The 24,593-nt window shown below is 57.4% G+C and overlaps 1 protein-coding gene across 1 annotated transcript; it reads left to right on the plus strand.

Moving 5' to 3' along the window:
• The first annotated feature begins 9 nt into the window (after nucleotides 1-9).
• Nucleotides 10-23,214, plus strand: LOC129077714 (disintegrin and metalloproteinase domain-containing protein 21-like). The gene is given in 6 exon segments (XM_054582260.1): nucleotides 10-100; nucleotides 255-403; nucleotides 1,328-1,544; nucleotides 2,045-2,179; nucleotides 17,574-17,674; nucleotides 20,851-23,214. Coding segments are annotated over 6 exon segments (3,057 nt in total).
• Nucleotides 23,215-24,593: the final 1,379 nt, after the last annotated feature.

Consider the following 24,593-nt stretch of genomic DNA (forward strand, 5'->3'; position numbering starts at 1 on the left):
CTGCTGGACATGCAGGCCAGCCTGTGGGAGCCGCCGCACGATGGGCTGCTGCTATGGGCCGAGGGCCTCCCCTTCTTCTACTGCTACATGCTGTTGCTGGGTGCTGCTGTGCATTCCCGGTGCTCAGCGAGGGCAGCATGTGGGGTGAGCCCATAGCGCTGCAGGAGATGATGCTCTACCCAGAGCTCGGCCTCGCCACCCTCAACATGGTGACCGTGCTGGCGCGCCCCCAACTTGGCACTCTTCCCCCACAGTCATGGCTCTGGCCATCTTTGTCTGCGAGAACGTGGTGGCACTCGCTGCTAAGGCCTGCACCTTCCTCCAGTACCAGTGCCAGGCGCGAGACTTCCTGCCGCCCATGCTCGCCCGGGAGCTGCAGCCGCCGCCCTCGCAGCGCACCTCGGTGCCGCACCCCTGCTGCTGCATGGCCTCTGGGCCGCCCTCCATGGGCCCTTGCCCATGCACGATGCCCTGGACACATGATAGGGCCCGCGCGGTCCTGGGATGCCCATGGGCACAGACATTGGCTGGTGGGGGCGTACAGTTTACGTGGGATGGGGTGGGGGCGGGCTCTCACCTGCCCCTGTGGCCAGGTGCCTGAGTGCCACGCCTGCAGTGGCTGCTTCATCTCAGGGCCCCCCTCAGGCCATTGATCTCAACCCCACTCCCTAACCTGCCCCAGAACAGGGTGGTGTGTGTGAGTGGAAGGGCCCTTCCCAACTGCTGGGGCCTGAGGAGGAAGGAAGGACAGAGGGCAGTGAGGTCTGGGCGTTTGGGGCCCCTGGGTGTGGGCCTCTGGCTCAGAGTTTGGGACCAAGCAGGCCTTTGCCTTTTTAAAGACTCATGTTTACAGTTTTGTATCCAGAGTCTCACCGTGCTGTTTGCTGCATTCTGGGGAAGGGTGTGGGAGGAGGGGATGTGAGTAAGAGGGGGCTGAGCCTCCTCCTCAGGGGGCTCTCCGGAGCTCCTGGGTGGGGGACCATGGCCACTGTCCCAGAGGGCCCTCCCTCCCATCTCACAGTCCCCGCCCCAGAGGTCCCATGCCCCTGACTGTGCTCTTCTGGAATACCTCACTTAACCTGCGGGTCCCCAACCTCCCGGCCTTGGACTGGTACCTGTCAGGGCCTGTTAGGAACAGGGCTGCGCAGCAGGAGGTGAGCTGGAATGCAATGCACTGGAACCATCCCGAAACCATCCCCAAGCCCAGCCTGTGGAAGAATTGTCTTCCATGAAATCAGTCCCTGGTGCCCAAAAGGTTGGGGACCGCTGTCTTAACACATCCCCAACCCCAGGGTGTGCGGGCCCATGTCCTGTTTCTGCACCTCAGGTCCAGAGGTGTCCCCAGGCCCCTAACTCTGCTCTGGTGCCAGGGTCTCCCCAAGGCTACAACGGCGGGAGCCAGAGGGGTCCCAGCTTTGCTGGCCGCGTGTCCCTTGCAGCCTTAGGCCAGGAGCGTGGAGCCTGGCCCCGCCTCATGGAGCCTGGCTGTGGCCCCGACCACGTGGAGCCTGCAGCAGCCCCGGCCCAGGCAGTGTGGCACCCTGGTGGCACAGAGAGGCCAGGGCACTGAAGTTCATCTGCAGGTCTCTTACCCAGCCTCCCCCGGTAACCCAGGGCCCCCACCAGACCCGGGGGTGGTGCTCCCGCAGCGTCTGGGTAGGATGTTGCCATGGCTGTCTGAGGATGCCTTGCATGGTGACTGGGTGGTGGTCACCCATCTTCTCAGGTGGCATGGAGTACTGTGGAGCCTGCTGGCACATCCGAATGGCAAGGCCTAGGTCCCTGACCCCTGAGGGTCTATACCAACCTCTCTCAGGAGGGTGGGAGCTGGGGCGCAGAGGGGTCCCCTGGGAGCCCTTTTCCTCCAGCAGAGGTTCAGGGCTTGGCTGGAAGGTCACAGGGGCCCATGGGCAGGTGGCAGCCTCACCCCGTGCACCCACTGTCCTTTCACCCCTCCCGCCCCCAAGCTCACGGCTGCCTGGGCTCTGGCTACTGGGAGCCACCTGCTCTCCAGCCAGCTGACTTCTAAGGTAACTTTCCTCAGGTGTGCAGGAACTTCACCGAGGCTACAACCTGCCCTTTGTCCGGCCTCGGACACACCCCACCAGCAGCACTGTGGGCAGCAGGAAGCCCTACTGGGGAGCAGGCAGGGCCCCGTCCTGGTGTGCGGAACCTGGAGGTCAGCCACCCTGGCAAGTGGACGGGAGAGGGCAGGGAGCTGTGCGAGGGGTGGTGGGGGTTGGTGGGAGCTGCTCTGGCTTCATAGAGTGTGAGGGGCTGCATGGAGTCTGGGCCCGTGGGGCAGGGTGTGGGTGCTGCCTATGGAGAGTGTGGCTTGGGGAGGGCCAGAGGGTGAGGCCTGCAGGGCCAGCTCCGGCTCTGGGTGTCCGGGCCTGAGCGGGCTCCTTCCTCCCCTGCAGAGGCCAGAGCTGGTCCATCCTCTCCATGCCCGGTCTCTCCAGACATGGGGGTTCCTGGGGAGTCCCATGGACACAGCTCAGGTGTGTGAAGGGAGGCGGGAGAGCGGGGTCAGAGAAGGTCTGACCTGCCGTGCCCCCATGACTGCCTGTTCCCGGCTCCTGCCTGTTCTGACACTTCCCCTCGGAGCCTCTTCCCGGAGGAGGCCTGCTGCCCAGGGTCGGGAGGCAGTGGTGGGGACAGTGCTGGGGGACAGCTCTGCCTGAGGCTCCACGCTGCCCTGTCAGATGGGAGCTGGGTCCCTGAGCGTGGCCTCCTCCCAGGGCAGAGAAGGCCAGGGCTCACAGACCGCCAGGAATGCCTGTCTACCTGGCTGGCCCTCTGCGCGGGTCAGTGCCTCTCTGGCCTCCCCGGCCTCTCACACTCTGGCCGTTGGTCCCACTCTGTCCTGACTTGGTTTAATAAGGGCCCACGTGCCCTCTGACTGTGTCTCTGAGGCCCCCGGCGGGCACCCACATGTCTATGACCTGGAGCTCTGGCTCTGCACGGCTGGGGACCAGGGGCCTTTGTCGGTTGAGTCCCGGGGTGTCTACCTCTGAGTCTCCCTTGGGAATGGGATGGGACGTGGCCACGTTCCAGCCCGCCCGCCCCGCTTCCCAAGGCGGTCCGCGACGGCCAGGCGCCGGAGAGGCCGGCCAGCGGTCCCCGTGTCCTTCATCGCCTCCGTCGTCAGCTCCCAGGTCCTGACAGCATGCCGGCCGCCTGCCCGCCCCTGTGGCCCAGATGCCGAGCCCAGGCAGAGGCCGTCTGTCGCTGTCCACGTGGGAGGCGGCCTCGTGAGGGTGTCAGACCAAGCGGAGCACCAGCGGAGAGGACCAGAGAGGCCTTCAGGTGGCCGGTGCCCACGCGGATGCTGAGGCCACTGGGGAGCGGTCCCTGGGGCTGTTGGGCCTGAATTAAGCATGTTGGGTGCTGGGCCGGTGGGTGGGCGTGGGCAGGGGCTCGGGCTCCGGTGTGGGCTCCGAGAGCCGGGGTCCCGCGCCCGTTCTGTTCTAAGCGGGCAATGGCGGGACTGGATCGGAGTGGGAGGGGGGTCCCTGTGCGGAGACACCGGGAGCCCAGCACGAGCACCCAAGGAAGTTGGAGGGGGTGGTGAGGGGCAGGGAGGCGGGGCTGTGGGACTTGGGGACCCCTGAGTATGGAGTGAGGTCAGAGAGGAGGTGAGGGGCACCCAGGCCTGAGCCATCAGGGGTGCGTGACTAACAGAGGGACTGCACGCAGGGGGAGCTCACAGGAGTTCGGGAGGAATCAGAACCTCGTTAAGGACCTGGGCTTTGGGGTGCTGGTGTCCATCTAAGAAGGGGGCCTGGGATTGGAGGGGCCTCGAGAGAGAGCAATGGAAGGACAAGCCAAGGCCCGGGGTCAGCGGAGCCCTTGCAGACAGTGAGACCTCGAGGGACCGGCAAGGAGCAGGAGGGACTGGGCGCTGGGGTGGGGGTGGGGTGCGCACAGAGATGCCCATCAGCCAACCAGGAAGCCACTGGCTGCCGGACAACAGCCCGTGGGCTGTGCGGTGGACGCCCACTTGAGTGAGTTCCCGAGGGACTGGGCAGGAAAGTGGAGACCGTGCGGCCAGTCCCGGGGGTGGTTTGGTTGGGAGGGTGCGCGGTGCCCTTGCAGCCCCTCCCCGCAGGCAAGGGCAGAGGCCACCTCCTCACAGACCTCGGCAGACAAGAGAGGCCGAGGACAAAACCTAGACATACCAGCCCTCTGGACAGCCATCCCTGCCGACACCCCAGAGCGGGACGCGCCCTTCTCCCGCCTTGCGGGTCCTGGCTGGAGAGACAGCCCCGCCGCCAGCGGTGCGGTGCGGGTGGCTGCCCCACGCGAACTCAGGTGCCCGGAGACCACTGCCGGCTCTCTCTGGCGGCCCCGGGAGTCGGGCATCGCCAGCCCTGCTCTCAGAGGCCCAGCCTGGCAGCCCGCCAGAGAGCTCCGGGTTTGCTCGCCCCCTGGTGGGCGTCAGACTGGGCCTTGAGCACACGTCCCCTCTGCGAGCTGGGTACTGAGGGGATTAAATGAGCGGCCCGTGGGACACGCAGGACAGTCCCGGAGTGTGGAAAGGGCGGACAAGCACCTGCTGCTGTCAGAATTCTCATTGTAGTGCTGTTTTGGAAGAGAACGGTAATAAATGCTTCAATTCTTTATTTTTAACTGCTAGTCCCCCAAACAAACTTCCAACCTTTCATCAAACTGGGAAGGAATAGTGCAGATGAAATCAATACACCGTGTAGCACCGCACGTGGCTCCGTGGGCGTTGGCCAAACCTTGGCAGAGAAACCAAACCCCTTCACTACGTTTAGCTCTGCGAGACTTCACCGGGGAAACCTGCGCGTCCCGGTCCGCACGGCCAAGCGCCGGAGCTGGGGTGCCGGGAGCCACGACCTGGCGAAACTTGGCGAGGATGGAAACGAGTATTACTCATTCCTTATGGCGTAAGTCTGAGCGCGGGGAAGCTCGGCCGCGGCGCTCGCCGTCGCTGGAGCTTGCCTGGCGCTGATGACTCACGAGCATTTCTAGGCCACCACAGGCCACTGCAAAGAACCGGTGGCGCCTCAGCCGGGGCCGCGGAGGCGGGGGTGCGCTGCTCCGTGACCTGCCGCCCGGCGCACGGGAAGGGCCAGGCCTCAGCACGCAGGGCCGCGCCCCGGGCGTCTCTGGGCTGCGAGGCTGCGTTACCTCTTCCTTCCCAGGAGCACAGGCTCCGCCTGCACCTTCGGAAAGAAAAGTCGCACCGGTGGGCGGGTCCCGGGCGGCGCAGGGGGAGCGGGGTCGAGGCGGGTGTGCTGCTCGTGACGTTACACTGGGACTCGACTACAAGGAGAGTTGGCTGGGGGAGAAGAGCCATTCCGGCGTGGGGGCCGCTCTCAAAGCTCTCCTGCCCGAGAGTCCACCCGGCTGAAGCGCGGCAGGCAGAGCATGCAATGCCTCGGGAAGGCCACGGGGGAGGGAGGCTCCTGAGCCCCAGCCACGCCCGGCTCCCGTCCCGTGGGGACTCCGCCCACCTGGAGGCTGCGCTGGGGTCCGGCCTGTGCGACCCCTACTGGCAGCATCCCGACAGGCTATACATAATTTCAGAATGCGAGCCAGTGAGGAAAGCCACACCAGCTCACAATCATGCAAAATGTAAGAATGCCAGAAAAAAGAGGGAAGACTGGAAAAGTGTCAGCCAAAGACACAGGTCACCCCCAAAAGGAGTAAGAGTCATGGTGACATAAGACTTTTCAGCCCCACTGGACACATAGAAACGGTGGAGGGAGATTTTAAAGTATCAAAGAAAAGGAGCTTTGTACCTGCGACCTAACATCCAGCAAATCTTCATGCAAATGTGAAGGTGCCATGGAAACATTTTTAAGCAAAAGAGGCTGCATAATCCTTGCTGGACAGAGACCTGCAGGAGGGTCCTCACAACCGAGAAATTCCAGGAGCTGGTGTGAGAGATGAAGCAAGGAGACTAAAGTTACTGCTAAAAAAAAAAAAAAAAAAAAAAAAAAAAAAGGCAAGAGCATCAAACTGCTGAAGAGAAAGTGTCTGCGATTACCTGGAACTAAAATTCTCAAAAATGTCAACACACTAGGGGACAGGCTGGAATTCTCAAAGGACACGGATTGTGCTAACATGTTTGCCTTGTTGAGAGGATGTGAATATTAGTAAATTCTGTAAATGAAAAGAGGTAGTTAAAAATGAATCTTAAAATCAATCACAAAGTATTGTATACCTTATTAAACCAACAAACAAACAAAAACCAAAATAATCTCCAAAATCTATTCCAAGAACACAAGAAAGAAATGAGGATGAAAGGAATTTAAAAATATCATAAATGAAGAAATAAAGCATGGTGGTAAAAATAAGACATACTACTAGTAATTACAATAAGTATTAATGGCTTCATAAATGAATCCATTAAAAAGTGAATATTCTTGCCCTGGCTGGTGTGGCTCAGTTGGCTGGAGTGTTGTCCTGTAACTGAAAGGCAGTGGGCTTGATTCCCAGTCAGGGGACATACCCAGCTCTGTTGTAGGTTTAATCCCAGATCTGGGTGAGTAAGGGAGGCGACCAATTGATGTGTTTCTCTTTCCCTTCCTCTATTTCAAAAAGCAATGGGGGGGGGATGCCCTTGGGTGAGGATAAAAAGGATTTTAAGTGGGTGTTCTCATATTGAAATAAAAAAACCTAACTTTATAATTAACACAACACAAAACAAAAACCAGGGAAGCTGAAAAAACAAGGACAGGAAAATGTGAGCTAAGAAAATATGACAGTCACAGCAGAAAGTAGGGCCAGAGAGGAAAGCTTAATTTTTGTTATTTTCAGGTTGTTAAAATTTTAAATAAATGTCTTTTCTAGAATAGCTGTAGATGCACAGAGGACTTGGGAAGAAAGCAGAGAGTCTCACACCTCGTCTCCCTGAGATCACACGTCACATCATGGCTGACACCTGCGTCACAGTCAGCGCACGGGTGCCGACGCCTGTGTCACAGGGAGTGCACTGGTGCTGACGCATCACTGACTAAAATCTGCATTTACTCAGATTTCCTTCCCTTTCAGCCAATGTTGTTTCCAGTTCCAGGATCCCACTCAGGACCCGGTGTGACACTAGTTGACACCAGGATCCACTGGCTATGTAATTCCAGAAACCTCCCTGGGTTTGAGGACCCGGACAGTTCCCATGACTGGGCAGCTGTTTGGTGGGATACCGATCATGGGTTTGTCTCATGTTTTCCTCATGAGGATACTGGAGTTTGTGTATGGATAGTGTGGACATGCTCTCCACAAGGATGGTCACTGGGGTGTTGGCCTCGATCACCTGGCTGAGGTGTGCTGTCGGGTTCTCCACTAGAAGGCTACATTCTGCCTCCTTTGTGCATTGTCTTCAGGAGGGAAGTCTCTGCGCAACCCACAACTAATGGTGGGGACTGAGCTCCTCTTGCGGGGCAGAGCCTCCATGACATTACATGGTATCTATCTTCTGCAGGGAGATTGGTCGTTTCCCCCGCTTATGTTTTTTTCTACGACTCACTTAGAGCAATGTGGACATGTGGACATCAATCCTGTACTTTGGGTTATTATCCAATGCGACTTAGTTTGACTGCTCTGTGATCCCAATTCATGGGATCATGAGTTGGGTCTGGTGACAAGGTGGACTTGTGATTAGGTAACAGCCTTGGCTTTCATGTCACGTGATGGCCCCCAGGTGTGTCCATGGTCTGACCTGTCTCTGTGAAGCCTCCTTGGACACTCCTGCTGTGCGGGGGCACCTCACAATGCCTGTTCAGGTCACCTGCCCGTTTGATCTTCTCTCCTTCCCTCTGGCTCCTTGTTTCCTTCGTTTCTGTCACACTGTATGAAATGCTGCATTTTGTCCTGGTTCCTGTAGGTGGCATTATGGTCTGTGGGTGGTGGGTGAACTCCATGTGACCTCTGCTGAGGTCTTGGAAACCACCTGATCTGTAGCAAGTGCGATGGCACACGGCGGCCACCAGGGGTTCCCTAGCTTGCTGTGTGGCCACTGTGAGGCCAGGATGGGTCTGAAGGGGCCCTGAGGCTGCAAGAGGACCTGCCAGAGTGACCAGAGACCCTTGAGCCCTGACTGGCCCCCACATTGCCCTCTCCCCTGCCCTGTGTGTGTCTGGCCACTTGCCCTTCTGTCTGGATGCTTCTAAACCCTGGGCATCTCAAAAGGTCAGGAACCATGTTTTGTTTTCACTTAGTGTTAAGAGCTGGATTGTGTCCCCCAGATTTTTGTGTTGAGGTTCCAACCCCAGGATATAAAAATGTGGCTGTATATGTATATGGGGCCCAAAAGAGGTGATTAAGGTAAAATGAGGTCAGTAGATGATCCCTAATTCCAAATGAGTGGTGACCGCACAGGAAGAGCAGATGAGGACACACTGCATAGAGGGACAACTTCATGGGGACACAGGGAGGAGGTGTTTGTCTACAGGCCCAGAAGAGAGGCCTCTGAGACCCAGCCCCACCACGCCAGCTCTGGGACTCTTGGCCTCCAGGATGGGGACAGCAGGCTCCTAATTCAGCCACCCAGGTGGTGGTGCTGTGTCCGCCACCTGCCTGGATGGAAGTGGTCTGCTTTGGGCTGGTGGGCTTTTTAATATGACAAAGGGGTCTTCATCACCCTTGGAACATCCTCAGCCACTGCCTCTCCCCATCCCTGTATTTCTCCTTGTTGGAAACTCTTCTTCGTCATGTCCCCCATGTGGCATTCAATATTTTCTTGCTCTACTGTGCAGGCCACTTGATGTCGCTGTCATGCTGGCTCTGTCCCTGGTGCTGCGCCCGGGCTCATCTTCAACTTTTCATCCACCTCGGGAACCGCCCCTCCAGCTGTGTCTCACTGGCTGCTTGTCTCATCGTTCTTGACTCCAATGGCAACGCCACATTTTCCAGAAGTTCTTTTCAACACTCTTGATCCATTTAAAAATGTCTTATTTCCTTGTCATCATCAAACACTTTAATAACAATATTAATCGCACAACCTGCACACGCCAATCTGGTGATTCTAAGTGGCTCTTCCCGAGTCTCAGTCTGAAGAGCCTCCTGGCACTGGTCCTTGCTCGCGGCGGCTTTCTGTTTTCGCTCCGTGATTGTTTGCTTTGTTCCTGGACTCCATTGCTCAGGTCGCTGTCTGTGCACGCACGTTCAGATTTGCCGCTTAACAGCTGAAAGCCGGGGCCTGGGAGCGCTCTGGGGAGAGGTCAGGTGACTCAGCAATGGCAGAGCTGCGATGGCACAGGATGACCACCAGGGGGCTCACAAACCTGCTGTGCGGGCTGATCCCACAGGGGCCGTGGCCTCACACGTGTGTTGCCAGATGTCTTCTTCCAGGACCCCCAGCACGACCACCTGCCGGGACCAGCTGCCACTGAACCTAGGACAAGAGTGCTGAGTGGGTCCCGGCATATCACTCAGCTTGCCGGGGCAAGGCTTGGGGAGCGTTCCCCCAAAGTGCAGCACCCCACCTGACCAGCGAGCAGGGCGCCCACCCTCAGGCCCCAGATCTCAGGTGAGGCTGGGCCTGGAGCCATCAGGACAGCAGGCGACCCGCAGTGCAGCCAGTGGACAGTGCTGGTGCCCGGTGTTCCCAGTGTTCTGGGCACTCGGTTTGACCTTCCCTGAAAGGACATTGGCGGCCACCTCCCGTAAAAGGGTGCGGGGTGAGGACAGAAACCGGAAGTGCCCGCTGAGTGGGCCCAGCCCTGGGTCCCAGGCTGAACCCAGACACTACCCCCAAGGGGTGCTGGCCATGGCCCTCACTCTTTCCCTTTGCCTTCCACCCTCTGTCCTTCACCCTCTGCCCTCTGCAGCGACTCGCCGTCTCCCCACTGCCCTCTCTCTGCTCCTCTTCCCCACCTGCCCCAGCCAGGGGTAATAGAGCCTCTGGCAGACCACGGGCTGCAGTGCGGCTCATGGCCACACAGGGGCAGCAGAGCCCCATGTGTACAGTGGGCTGGGGTTCCCCCTCAGAGATGTAATGCTGGGCGTGGTGGCCAGGATGGGGCCAGAGGGCAGGCATGCAAGGAGGCCAGCCCCAGGGCACCTGACTCCTGTTTCAGGTCACCTGACCCTGGCCCCAGGCTTACCTTGCCCCGTCCCTGGCAGGCTGAGCTGCAGGATGGCCACTGGGGATGAGCTGGCTGTGTTTGGTGTGAGCGTCCACCCTGAGGGCAGTATTTGGAGGCCCCTGGACACTGAGTCGGTGCTTGACAGACAACCTGAGGGGACCAAACTCCTGGTCTCCTGTCCTGTCCTGGGCATCTCTGAGTCGGGAGTGTCCTTATGGGGCAAGAGGCAGACACCTGGTGCCTGTCAGGAGAGCAAGTTCAGGTGGTGGTCCAGGTCCTTAGGTGACAGAGGCTCACATCCCAGGTACAGGGTCTATTGGACCCCCTCCCATCCCAGGGGGGTGCTTCTCATGCTGTTTCACCTTCTCATATGTGTGGCCCTGAGTCTGTGGCCTATGTGTGTTTATACACGTGGCCAGGTACATGTTCCAATTAAAAATTTTTAATCATCAACTGAGTATATATTTATTGATTTCAGAAAGAGAGGAAGGGGAAGAGAGAGGGAAAGAGAAACATCGATAGGAGAGAAACATTGATTGGTTGCCCCCCATACATGTCTCTACAGGGGACTGAACCTGCAACGTAGGTGTGTGCCCTGACTGGGGATCGAGACTGCAACCTTTTGGAATCTGGGGTGATGCTCCAACCAACTGAGCCACCTGTCCAGGTCCCTGGCACATGTTCTACATCCATGTTCAGGTGGCCCCAGTCCCTGTTTGTCCCTGGGCGTGCCCTTTCCTTCCTCATTCAGCCCCTAGACAGTGACAGAGCCCATCAGCTCTGTGTTTGCTGGTTTGCAGTGTCAGCTGCATCCTGACCCGCAGGCCACCTCTTCTGCGGGTGGGATGGGGGGTCACAGTAACCTCAGCAAACAAAACACAAAAGGGAAAGCAACCTGGGGATTTTGTTCCCATCAGCAGAGCAGAGCTGATCCCCTGAACCACTGTCGTGGTGGAAACTCCTGAAAATACTGGACTTTAAAAAAATCTTAAACTTCCCTGTTTTCTTTGGCAAGGTGATCTGTGAGAAAGAAAGGGCCATGGGGGTCCCTGGTCACTGCACATGGGCGGGGTCCATGGGGCGGCAGGGCCACAGGCTCCCTGTGGGTGACCCGAGGTGCAGCACCCAGGGTGCAGGCTCAGCAGGTCGGGACGTTTGCATGCCCCCCCCCGCCCCCCCCCAGAGACCTGCACGCCCGCTTTAATGAGACCAGGGCTCCAGTGGATCCTAAAAGCAGATGACCAGGCCTGGGGAGCGGCAGGGTGGGGAGGCCGTCAGGGAGCAGCAGCTCAGAGCTGGGGCACCTCCGACCCTTCCGCTCAATTCTCCCCACTTCTCTGAGACCCTGCCGGTGGCCCTGCCCCAGCTCCTCCTCTGCCCCCTTCCCCCCACAGCCCCTCCTTCCTGTCTCCCCTGGCCTTCCCCACTTCCTGCCACTGGCCCCGCTGGGTCCCCCTTTCCCCTGACCTCACCCCGCCTCTCTCCTGCTCCCCATCCCTCCCCACCCCGCCCCTCCCGGCATCCGGGGGTCAGAGGCCCCCGCTCTCAGAGCGCTGCAAGTGTCGCGTGTGCGGTGGGCTGGGGCACGGTTCCCGAGAGCCTGTTGGACACGCAACCCTGACTCCCACCGCATCTTGTTGCGTTTCACAAGGTAACCTGTGGCGCGTGCAGAAGGATAGGGCGGCCCCTCTGCGCCCAGCGTCCTCCCCGCAGTGAGGACCCTCCCGGGTCTGCCAGCCCGGACCCCCAGGGGCTCGCCCCCTTCACTGCCAGCCAACGGTCAGAACCAAGTCCACGTGTTTGCGACGTGAGCGTGGTGTCGAGTCTGCGAGGGCGATACGGGAAATTAAATGAAATACACAGCAACACCATCGTGCTAACCATGCCGGGGGGAGCCGGGCGAGGCCAGCGGGGGACCCCGGTGAACTGCAGGGCCGAGCTCCCTCCTCCAGCCGGCCCTCCTGGCCTCCTGGCCACACCCAGCCTGGGCTGTGTGATGGGCAGGGGCTGGGCCTGCGGGCTGGGCGGGGTCCCAGGAGGGGAGCTTCTCCCACACTGACCAGAAGCTCCTTCCGGCACGACCCCCTGTGGGCCTGGAAGGGCTGGGGGACGGCTGAGCGGGGGCAGTGCCCACAAGGGACAAATGCACAGGTGACTGAGGGTCTCCGGGTGTGGGTCTGTGCACCCCGCATGTCTGAGACCCTGGTCCCAGCCTCAGCCTGACGTGTGCCCTGTCCTGCTGTGCATCTCTGTGCTGAGCCAGAGTCCCCAGTTTCCCCAAATGGAGCGCTGGCCCCAAGGGGGTGCCCGAAGACAGGTCTGGAGGTCTCTGGCTGGGAAGGGTCTCCCCTGTTCCCCAGAAAGAAATCCCCACTGGGCCACGCTGCCCCATCCCCCATGTGCCTCTGGGAGTGAATGTGTCTTAGAGAGCATGTGTGAACCGTGTGTGCCATGTGAGGCCCTGTGAACTCATGTGTGCTGTATGAGCCTGTGTCAGCTGTGTGAGCACATGTGTGTTGTGAGTCTGTGTGCCATGTGAGCTCGTGTGTGTTCTATAAGCCTGTGTGAACCCATGTGTTCCATGTGAGCCTATGTATACCATGTGAACCCATGTGAGCCATGTGAGCCCATGTGTCCTGCGTGAGCCAGTGAAACTCATGACTGTGGTGGAGTGTGTGCTTTCAGCTCCATGTGAATGCCTGGATGTGATGTGTCCCTGAGTGTGTGTGTGTGCGTGCAGTGTCCATATGGCTCTGTTGAGCATGAGCCTCTGAGATTGTGTGTGACTGGGAGTGTCTGTGTATCTGTCTGTCAGTATAAACACATGCTTACCCAAGAGGGCACATGTGCCCATATGCGTGCTTGAGCCCACTGGGTCTGTGGGTACATCTGTGTGTCAATGCTGTGTGTCAATGCTGTGTGTCTGCATTTGCCCAGCAGTGGGTCTGACACCTGGGTGCACTCACAGTTGTGTGTGTGTGTGTGTGTGTGTGTGTGTCTGTGTGTCTGTGTTTGTGTGTCTTGCTGTGTCTCGGCCTCCCTGTCTCTGTGCCCCAGTGTGATTGTGCCTCTGCCTCTGTGTGTCTCTGTCTCTGTGTGGGCCTGTCTCTCTGTCTTCATGTGATTGTCTTTGTATGTGTCCTTTCGTGTCACCCGGTGCCTGTGGGTCTGCATGGCCATGCATGGGAGACGTGTGTGTAAAGAGGGGCCACCCCACTGACCCCTGGCACCCAGACCACACCCTGGGGGTCCTCCAGAAACACCTCCGTCAAATTCAAGAGCCGCCCCTCGAGGGCTGGGGCCTGGCTGGAGAGGTGACCCTGCTTCCAGGAGGCGGGTGGGGGCGGCCTGCCTGGCCAGGACGCCCCTGCACCGCGTCCCCAGATGGGGACACCCCCAGGGCGGCCTGTCTCATGGCCACCACACCCTTGCTGGTCCTCCAGGGTCTCAGGGTGCAGGGTGGGCTCTCGCAGGGGCCTCCACAGCCCACTCGGGACAAGGGGCAGGGCTGCCCCAGGGTGGCCATTTGGAGTCTGGGGGGAGGGGGACGGGAGCCCCCTGAGGGCTGCAGCCCGGAGGTGTGCAGGGGCGCCGAGGGGCAGGCAGCTCCTGCTCCGGGCGCGGCTTCGTCCCCCGGTGCCCTGCAGAGTCCCCTGCCCGGGCCCAGGGTGCTGGGAGACCTGCCCGTGGCAGCGGTGCCTCCTCCCCCCACTCGGGAGGCCCCGCAGGCAGTGGGCCTGGCCAGAGCGCAGGCCTGGCCGCCTGGGGGGCACGGCAGGGGGAGGATGGTTGGGGACCCTCCCCAACAGCCGGCCTCAGCTCCCCGCCAATGCAAATGCTCACGGGCTCCGGGCCAGCTGCTGGCCTCAGGGGTGAACGGGGCTTTCCACCCTGGCCCCCTCCCTGCTCTGCGGCTCCCGTCCTTGGTGTTTTTAGAAATATTTGCAAGCGTGTGTTTGTGCCTGTGTGTAGGGTGGGGGTGGGAATGAACCGGCCCGTGGACCTTGTTTCTCAGCCTCGGCTGTGGGGGAGGGAAGCTGCACACCCAGCTTCCCCTGCGGGGCAGTGAGGGTCCTGGGGACCCCTGGCTGTGCAACCCCCACTAAGGGTCATGTCCCTGTGGGGAGGCCCGGGGCAGCTGAGGCACCCATCCTGATTGTGGCCCAGGGCCTGCCAGACAGAACCTTCCAGAAGCACAGTCCCCAGGCTGAGGGGACAGATGGAAAGCAGGCTCAGTGATGAGCAGGGATTTGCTCCACAGTCACACTCATGTATGTGCACTAACAACACACAATCACGCATGTGCACATGTGCTGTGGCCCCAGCACTGGCTTCCCAGATGATAAGAGCTCCCTCTCAATGCTCCCAAGGGCCACACAGACCTGTCATTGCGGCCTCACAAGTGCCCTCCGCTCTGAGCACTGGGCCGGCCTCCTCTGGCTGCAGGCAGGGAGCTCAGAGGGCGCTACCCCGTGTGCACATGAGTGTGAGCACATGAGAGAGCATGGCAGTGTGCAGAAGGCCTGTGGCGTGAGCATGGTCAATGTGTGTGTACCTGTGTGCACACAAGTGAGAGTGTGGTGTGTGTACAGATGTGTGCACAGTGAGAGCACTGTGTGAGGTGTGTAGGTGTGTACAATGTGTGCAAGATATGTGTAGCATGTGGGTATGCGCACACATGTGTTAAGTGCATGACATGTGTAGGCATGTGTACAGGTGCATGTAGTGTATGATGTGTGTAGTGTGTAGATGTGTGTAGTGTGTATAGGAGTGTACACATGTATACAGGTATATGCTGTGTGTGTGATGTGTATGTGAGTGTGCACATGAGTGTACAAGTTTATGTAGTGTGCATAACATGTGTAGATGTGTAGTGTGTGTAAGTGTGTATGATATTTTGCTGTGTATAATGTGCTCCCATGTATATGGCACATTCTTGTTTTTGGCCCAAACTTTTAGGAAAGAAAAACTTTTCGTTTTAATTTTTAATTCAATTATTTATTCATTTTTAGAAACAAAAATGATTATCGCATTCCAGGGTATTATTTTGCATACTGATATCATTATTGCTTTCTAGAGTTACACTTTTAATGTATAAGCCTAAATAAAAGAATTAAAAACATTTATATAGATACGGAATCAGTACTACCCATGTATAATGGGCATCCTTCTTTTTCCCTAAAAAATTTGAGTGAAAAAGTGCATTCGACATGGCAAAATACTGTATATGAATGTACAGATGTGTGTACAGGTGTGTAGTGTGTAGCAGTGTGTACAGATGTGTATACAGATGCACAGTTGTGTGTAGTGTGTAGGTGTGGTGTGTAGGTGTGTAGAAGTGTGTGTAGGTGTGTGTAGTGTGTTACATAAGGTTGCAAAGTTGCATGTAGTGTGCGGTGTGTAGGTGTGTAGTGTGTGTAGGAGTGTATAGATGTGTGTACAGGTATGTGCAATGTGTGGGTGTGTGGTGTGTAGGTGGGTGCCCAGGTGTGTGTAGTATGTGTGTGCAGGTGCACAGTGGGGCTCCTAGGAGACCCAGATAGCTCATTTGTTCCTTCCAGGACTGGTTGTTATCACCTCCCAGGCCAAGACCACCATCCATACTCCAGACCCTCCTGGTTCTCTGCTCCTGGTGACCCCCCAGCCCTGGGCAGAGACAGGGTGATGGGAGGGTGCAGCCTGTGCCCACAACACAGCTGGCACCAGCGCACATTCGTGGCTGAGCACACGGTGGACAATGGTGGGAGGGTGTCCCTGGGGCAGGTGTGGTTTGCAGCCCCCCCCTAAGGCTTAGGTGTGCATGCATGTGTGCACATGGGTCTTGCACACTCAAGCAAGTGTACCTGCACACATGCCTGTATGTGCACGCACATACATGTGCACACATGTCTAAGTGTGAGTTCATGCCTGCCTGCATATATTCATGTGTTACGTGTGTTCGTGTTCATGCAGTGCACAGCATGTGTTATGTGTGCATGGGCACGTGGGTGCACGTTGGATGGCTGGGTCCTGTGCAGGGTTGTTAGTGGGGATAAAGTTGCCCGCGTGCTCTGGGCAGAGCCCTCAGACTTCCAGCCCCAGGCTCACCCACACAGTCGACACTCACTCTGAGTCGCATCCTCATAATCACACCATGCCCTCCCATAATCACAGTCCCTCAAACTCTCACAGCTACACACACTCTCACACAATCACACTCTCACACTTACAGCTCCCACAAACACATACTCCCGCTCATGAACACTCCCCGCTTTGGCACTTTGGGCTGACGGACACCCACTGAGGTTCACCAGGCTGGGCTGCTACTTAGCGGGTAAGAGTGTACCAGGCATCGGGGCCCACCAGCCCCGTGGCTCACTGGCCATGTGCCCCTGGCCTGCCTTGGGGTCCCATCTGTGAGGCGGGCGTGGGTCCTCTGCTTGGGAGCACAGGGGCAGGGGGCAGGGGCAGCTGGGAGCGGCCCAGCGAGCTCTGAGTCAGAGCCCGGGGCCTGTGTGTGGGGAGGGGGCAAAGCAGGTGGGAGCTGAGCAGGTGGGGGTCCCCCCGCAGCTCCGGGCCTGGCCCCGGGGATTGCTGAGACGCCCACTGCCCTCTGCCCTGTTGCTGTGCTGGCCGAGGTGGTGTCCAGGTTTCAGGACAAACCCAGCTCCACCCGGGGCCAGCCATGGGGCTGGGGGTGTGGAGCCCTGCACCCGGAGAGGCCGGAGACCCTGGGGCAAGGTCCCTGGGGGCTCCGGCCTGGGGCTGGTGCAGACTCTCCTGCAAGGGACTGGCAACCAGGAGCTCAAGCCTGCTGCCGTGGGGACAGGGCCCAGGGGACAAGAGCAGGACAAGCAGCAGAGCCTGGCAGTGACGGTCGTGACCAGGTCTCCAGAGTGGCAGGAGGGCCCTGGCGGGGCCTTGTGTGGGGATGGGCATCCATGGGGGGCTCGTCGGGGGTCTGGCCAAGGCGCTTCCCGCGGGGTCGGTGAGCAGCTGGGGAGGGCAGGCTGGGTGGGGGAGGGGCAGTGAGGAAGGAAGGGCGGCAGGGCCAGGTGAGTACCTCGAAGTGGGGGGAACATTGGCTTTGCTCTGACTGAGCCCAGTGCCTGGGGTGGCGTGGGGGGGTGTCTGACTCTCTGTCTGCCTCCCCGCTCCTGTGCCTGTGTCCCGCTGGGCCTCCACGTTGGCCTGGCACACCGGAAGGCGCACCTGAAAACACTTGCTGGGAGGGCCCGTGGGTGAGGGGCCTCGGTGGGGTGTGCCCAGCGTGTCCACCCGCCCCAGCCATTTCAGGCGCCCCAGGCCTCGCCTGCAGCCCTCCGTGTGTGTCTCCGGAGGCCAGGAGGACCTGCAGACAGCATGCCGTCCTTGTCACTCCAAGTGACGGCTCACAGCCCTTCGTGTCACAGAGACCTACTCGAGTTCCCCCACCACCTCAGCCTCGGGACCTGGCCCCCGTGCCCCCTGCACGGTGCCCTTTGTCCTTGGCGGTTCCCCTGGGGGGCTCGCCCTGCTCCCCTGCCCTCCCTGCAGTCCTGGCGGTGGGTGGTGGGCCCTGGGGCAGCCCCGCTCCTCGGGCCCTCAGTGCCGTGGGCTGCACCCCGGCTCTCTCTGTGGAGATCATGGAGCTGCAGGTGGGTGTGGGCGGCCACTGGCCATCGCTGCCCAGTACTGGCCCCCAGGCTTGCCCGTGTGGGGGCTCTGAGAGGTACCCGCATGTGGCTGGACCAGCCAGCTCGGGAGGCTCCCGGGTGTCACAACATCAGGCCCGCTGGCCTCGGCCTTCATGTCCTGGAGGGCCAGGATGGGCCCCATTCCTTTCACTCGTTCCTCACGTGTCAGCCGGGAACCTTCTGGAAGGAGCAGTCCCTTTGTCACCATCTGGTGATTGTGGAGCACAGGTCACTCTGGAAAGAGCAGAAGAGCCTGGTTTTTTCTAGATTCACCAGTTTGAGACAAGGGAAAACACAGTGGAGAAAGACAGATGGAGAAAGGTAGGAGAGACAGGGAGAGTCACAGAGAGACAGACAGAAAGACAGAGACAGAGGGAGAGACAGAGACAGAGGGAGAGAAAGAGAGGTGGACAGAGGAAAAGGCAGGGAGACAGATGAAGAGAGACAGAGGGAGACAGGGAGGCACAGAGAGGAAGAGAGGCCGACAAAGAGACACAGAGAGACAGAGAGAGGTGGAGGGAAGGGAAGAGAGAGAAGGAGACACATAAACAGAGAGAGATGGAGATAGAGACAGAGGGAGGAAGATAGAGGTAGAGACAGAGACAGACAGACACGGAGAGGCCGAGGCAGGGAGAAAAAGATAGACAAAAAGAGACGGGGACAGAGACAAAGAGGAATACAGAGGCAGAGAGACAGGGAGAGGCAGGGAGAGGCATGAAGGTCAAGAGAAGGGACGAGGAGAGTGTCCGAGGGAGAGACGGAGCCAGAGGCTCGGATGGAGATGGAGTGTGGCCAGGCCCTGGGCAGGGTGAGGACAGGGCAGGACGGGACGGGGCCAGTCAGGGCCAGGGAGGTGACAGGCCGACGAGGGCTCAGGAGCTGTGGCCCCACGTGGGCCCACAGTGCTCATCCCCACACGACCTCCGGACAGCTCCCTGGCCCTGCGGAGCCTGGCTGTTCTCACCTGCGAAGCGGGACCAGCAGTGTCCCGGGGATGCTCCCCTGCAAGCCTCCCCTCTGCTCCCCAGGCCAGGCCAGTGGCAGGGCCTGTGGACTTGGGTTACAGAGATGGAAACGAGCTGAGAACCACTTTAACTCACTGAAGTCACCATTGGCAGGGTGGTCAGAGTTGACTGTGTAGATCAAACACTAGAATGAGCACATCTGGTGGGTTTGAGATACACAGTTTTTTTGTATATGGTAGATTCTGTGAATGTGCAATAAATATCACTGATACTTCTAGAGAGTAGTAGAAAGAAAAGGCATAAAATCATTTTAAATGTGTTTGGTGAGATTTATACTCATTTCATAGACATTCTTTGTCTTTTGTCCCAATTCTAAGGTAGGACACTTAGGTCATTTCTTTTTGCTCTTTATGACATTTATCCCATTCAGTTTTTATTAAATTTTATTAATTTATTTTTAGAGAGAGAGGAAGGGAGAAAGAGAGGAAGAGAAACATCTACGTGGGAGAGAAACATCAACCAGTTGACTCACACACCCCCAGCCAGTGACCTGGCCTGCAGCCCAGGTGTGTGCCCTGACCTGGAGCCAAACCGGTGACCTTTTGATTCACAGGCCTACGCTCAGCCCACTAAGCCACACCAGCCAGGGCTCTCTAGTCGGTTTTTAAGCTGCAGATCCCTCTTTTTCCTGCCTCGAGCCTGTTCCTGCAATTTTAGAATTAACAGCAATCTCCCTGTATGTCTGGGCTCTGATCACCGGGGACACTGATAACATTGCAGGTGACCAGGCCACCCGGCCCTTCTCTGATGGCCGTCTGACCCCATCTGCTCATGGGCTTGTCCACCACGATGCTCTTCAGCTCATGAGGCCGCTGGAGGTTCTCTCAGCACATGTGTGAGTAGCTGCAGGTGCTCTGAGTTCAGTCGCCAGCTGACACAGGCCTGCCCTGCAGGAGACTCTGAGTGACCCGGAATCGCATGTGTGCACCCCACATGGGCCCAGAAGGGTGGCCGAGGCCAGCTTCAGGTCACATGAGTACAACTGGTCCTGGGTTCTCATGGAGGGGCTGACATGGGAGGTGGACATGAAGGAATGACTGGGGTTGTATTTAAGGCAAAATGTACCAGAACTGGAAAGGAGAGAGCAGAGCCCCAGCCACATGGGACTTCACGCCCAGTACAGAATTAGTGAGCGTTTGGACAGTGGAAGACAGAGGGTGATGATGGGGCACAATCCCGGGGATCCCGGATGAACAGCAGAGGGTGGGCGGGGATAGGCTCCACGTCCATCTGGTCTCATGGTCCACGTGGGTTCTGCACGTGAAGGTGAGACACGTCAAAAGACTCAAGCCCCAGGACTGGGTTCAGAGGCCCGCTCAGAATGCTACCCAGCAGCCCTGGGACAGGATTCCACCTCTGTGCTGGCCTGTCTGTCGTGGGGACACACTGAGAGCTGATCAGTCCCCAGGCTCAGTGCTTCTCCATCCAGGACACTGATGAGAGCGACAGAAGGAGTCGAATCCTGAACATCAAGATCCAGCCACATGGGAAGAGGCAAGTGGCTCACTGCCCCCAAAGAGCACAAGGGTCCTCACGGGGCAAAGAGCGTGGGACTGATCACTCTCAAGAGGGATGGTCTGCGCTGTGTGAAGAAGAGGGTGTGACTCAGCACATGGATTCAGAGCTGCCACCTCAGCCCTGCACTGGAGTGTGGGGCATCATCCGCAGTCGGGGCTCAGTGAGAATTCCTAACGTGCGTTGTTTGTCAGCCAGGAGAAGCAGACCATACAGGGACAGAGGGACAATAATGGCCCAGAGGAGAAGGCATTGTATCTGCAAACCGAGTTCCTTCCTACTTTTTATCTGTGGAGAACGTAAGAAATTAAAGACTCATACAAGGAAGCAGGCATTGCCCCAGTGCACAAAAAGAGGGGAAGAAATCATGGACCCCAAATGGAAGCCCTTCTGCAACTGCTTGAGGAACCAGCTTCCGAGCTGGGCCCCTCCATTTAGTGACACTGATGCCCCTGGTGACATGATGTTGCTTGGGCTCAGGAATGCCCCCGAGTGGCACTGAGGCCTCCTGGTGTCCCTGCAGCCCAGGCCTCCTGTCTCCCTCAGGGGACTCTGTGCCTGCGCTCACACTGACTTCACAGCTGACCTCATGTCCAGTGCCACACCTAGTCACTGTTACCTAGTACCCTCAGCTGCCCCACCCAGGGCAGGTTTTCTGTCACAATCTCCTTGGTAGCAAGTGGCCACAGCAGATGGTTGGGACCTGGCTTCACGGAGGATCCTTCCTTTCTCCATTCCCACTGACAGTTGTCCCCTGGCATGTATATGAGGCGAGCAGAAGCTTCGGCCATGCTGAGGACGGCTCTCTTGCTGCTCCAGCTCTGGGTGGTGCTGGCTGCCATCCAGTGTTCTCAAGGCCGTCCCTCATGGCGCTACATCTCCTCCGAGGTGGTGGTTCCCAGGAAGGAGCAGCCCCGCGGCAAAGGCATTCAGACACCAGGCTGGCTCTCCTACAGCCTGAGTTTTGGGGGCCAGAGACACGTCATTCGCATGCAGAGCAAGAAACTGTTTTGGGCCCAACATCTGGTGATGGTGACTCAGGATGACCAGGGAAACTTGCAGGTGGATAACCCCTTTGTCCCTCTCGACTGTTACTACCTTGGCTACCTGGAAGAGGTTCCTTTCTCCACAGTCACCGTGGACACGTGCTATGGGGGCCTGAAAGGTATTATGAAGTTGGATGACCTTACCTATGAAATCCAACCCCTTGAGGATTCCCGAAGGTTTGAACACCTGGTTTCTCAGATAGTCGCAGACGCCAACGCAATAGGACCCACATATATGCTGGGGCACAAAGAAGAGAGGCACCCCCTGCTTTCTCAAGTGGATACCAACACAGCCTCCCGAATCAGCAGTAAGATCTATGCATCCCACAGAGGAAATATGAAAGGCTGCCTTATGAGTGCCCATTCTGTATATACTCAGTACAACAATGTGACAAAGTGTGCCACATTCCTGATAGGTATAGGTAGTTTAGTTGACTCCATGTTCCATGGTCTTGATCTAAGGTACTACATCAGCGCCCTAGTCATTTTTAATGTGAGGGATCCAACCACCATGGACAACTATGCAGTGCCAGGGAGTCCGTTTCATAATCATTATGTAACCCACATTCATACTCCTCTTCAGCTACATTCAGGCATAATTACGATTAGAGATGGGCCTCATGATCTTGCTTTTACTCCATATCTCTATGGTTTATGCCTATCAACCAATCTCGTCATGGTGGGTGTTCGGTCAAGACATTACTTCTTGTTATCAATTATAGCCAGCCAATTCGTTGGGAGAAGTTTTGGTCTGTATTATGATGAGCAAACTTGTGTTTGCCACAGAAGGGCCACGTGCATCATGTACAGGTACCCTGTGATGACAGATACCTTCAGTAACTGTTCCATACAACACTTAGGAAATATACTTTTTAATGGTATATCAAACTGCGTCTACCAGACTGGATTTGTGTTTTCAAACAGAAGCCTGACAGTTGCTCGATGTGGAAACTCTGTGGTGGATGACAGAGAGGAGTGTGACTGTGGATCCTTCAAGCAGTGTTACAGCAACCCGTGTTGCGACAGTAGCTGCTTCTTTACGCCTGGAAGTGCTTGTGACACTGGCAGGTGTTGCACCAACTGCTCCTTCTCATCCCTAGGGACACTCTGCAGGCCAATCCAAAACATATGTGACCTTCCAGAGTACTGCCGCGGGCTGAGCTCCTCGTGCCCTGAAAATGTTTACCTGCAAGATGGAACCCCATGTACTGAAGAGGGCTACTGCTATCATGGAAATTGTACTGACCGCAGTATGCACTGCAAGGAGATCTTTGGTGAAGGCGCAGTGAATGGTGCGGATATCTGTTACAGATTAAATACAGTGGGATACCGATATGGACAGTGTTTAACAAGTGGTGCTACCAGGCTAAGACGTTGTAATGCCGCTGATGCTAAGTGTGGACGCCTACAGTGTGCCAACGTCACGCGCCTGCCTCAGTTGCAAGAACATGTTGGATTCCACCAGTCTCGAATAGATGGAGCCCCGTGTTTTGGGTTGGATTTACACCTTGGGGCAGAGACAACTGATGTTGGTCATGTGAGGCCTGGTACCCCCTGTGACGGTGGAAGGTTCTGTGTCAACAGCACGTGCAGTGGTTCTGTGGCTGCCATAAACTATGACTGTCACCCTTCCAAATGCAACCTCAGGGGAATTTGCAACAATAGAAGGAACTGCCATTGCCACGTAGGCTGGGACCCTCCCCGGTGCATCCATAGAGGCGCCGGAGGGAGTGTGGACAGTGGACCCCCTCCGAGAAGAATGCGGTCAGTGAGGCAAAGTGATCTGTCTGTGGTGTACTTGAGGGTGGTCTTTGGGCGCATGTACGCCTTCCTAGCTGCCCTCCTTTTTGGAGTGGCCACCAACGTGCGAACCATCAAGACCACTACAGTTAAGGAAGAGACAGATGCAAACTAAGCAACTTTCCGAACCCTGTGCAACTCCAGGTAACATAGAGGAAACATCTGTAAAGAGCCACCACAACCAGCTGCAGAGCCGCTGTCCACATTTCTCCATGTGGGCACGGGCCCTGCCACACATCGCGGGGGGCTAGAGGCATGGGCGCTTTCCCAGCAGCTTTCCAAAATAAAGCTTGAAATCCACATGATGATGTCTCTACAGCTTTCGTAAGTCTTTCAGAGCCCTCCCTGGACTCGACCCTCTGGCCTGGAAGGAGACCTGGTCCGCAGCTGGCCTGGACCTCTGGCCACCAGTCTCAGGATCACAGGGACTGTTGCTGCGGGCTCCTTTAAGGAGAGTTCCTTATGGGTCCCTGCTGTCCTGCTCCTGAGGACTAAGGTGGTCCTCAGTCTGTGGGGAGCCACTTCTTCTCTAACGAGTCAGGTTCAGGGTCACAGTGGGCTCCTCCCAACCAATGTGGCCTGCCAGCCATGGGCAGTCTGTGGGCGATAGGGTGAGAACATGGCTCACTGTCTGCCTAGTCACAGGGGTGTCCAACCTTCTGGCATTTCTGGGCCAGACTGGAAGAAGAAGAGTTGTCTTGGGCTCCCTATTAAATACATTGCGACACGACATCACACACGAAAAAAATTCATGATGTTTTCAGTTGACTTGTGATTTTGTTTTGGGATGCATTCACAGCCATTCTGGGCTGCAGGTGGGGCACCCCGGTAGTGACTCCGGTGTCACCCTGGAGAGCACACTTCCCCGTGCCGAGGCTGTGACCCTTAGGTGGCATTCAGTCTGAAAAGAGGTAGCGGTGGCCATTAATGCCTTTGGCCCTCCAAGGGAGCCCACGCGTGGTATGGCCCTCCTCCTCACCTGGGCTTTCGGGGAAGGGCAGAGTACGTGCGGCGGCACTCCGAGGTTGCCAGACACCGTCTTCGCAACAGGCCTGCGGGGCTGCAGAGCTAGGCCCCCTCGGTGTCTAAACAGTTTCCAACAAAATAATGTTTTAGCTCTGGCTGATGTGGCTGACACTGGCCTGTGAACCAAAAGGTCACCCGTATCGGTTCGATTCCTGGTCAGGGCACATGCCTGCGTTGCAGGCCAGGTTCCAGTTGGGGGCATGGAAGAGGCAACCTCTCGCACATGGATGTTTCTCTCCCTCTCCTTCTCCTTCTGTTCACCTCTTTCTAAAAAATAAAATAAAATCTTAATAAAATACTATTTTACAATATAGTGTGAAATTAGTAAAAATAAAATCTTTATTTTACATTAACATTTAAAATTACATATTTCCTCCATGTAATACAGGCACATCCTGTGGAATTTAACAGACAAAAATCCCCACAAATGGAGTCCAGGGGAGTCTGTGATGGACAGACATGTCCGGG

The sequence above is a fragment of the Pteronotus mesoamericanus genome, unplaced genomic scaffold (genome assembly GCF_021234165.1).
Source record: "Pteronotus mesoamericanus isolate MK-2021 breed Mesoamerican mustached bat unplaced genomic scaffold, CSHL_Meso_final contig_1178, whole genome shotgun sequence".
NCBI classification, from domain to species: Eukaryota; Metazoa; Chordata; class Mammalia; order Chiroptera; family Mormoopidae; genus Pteronotus; species Pteronotus mesoamericanus.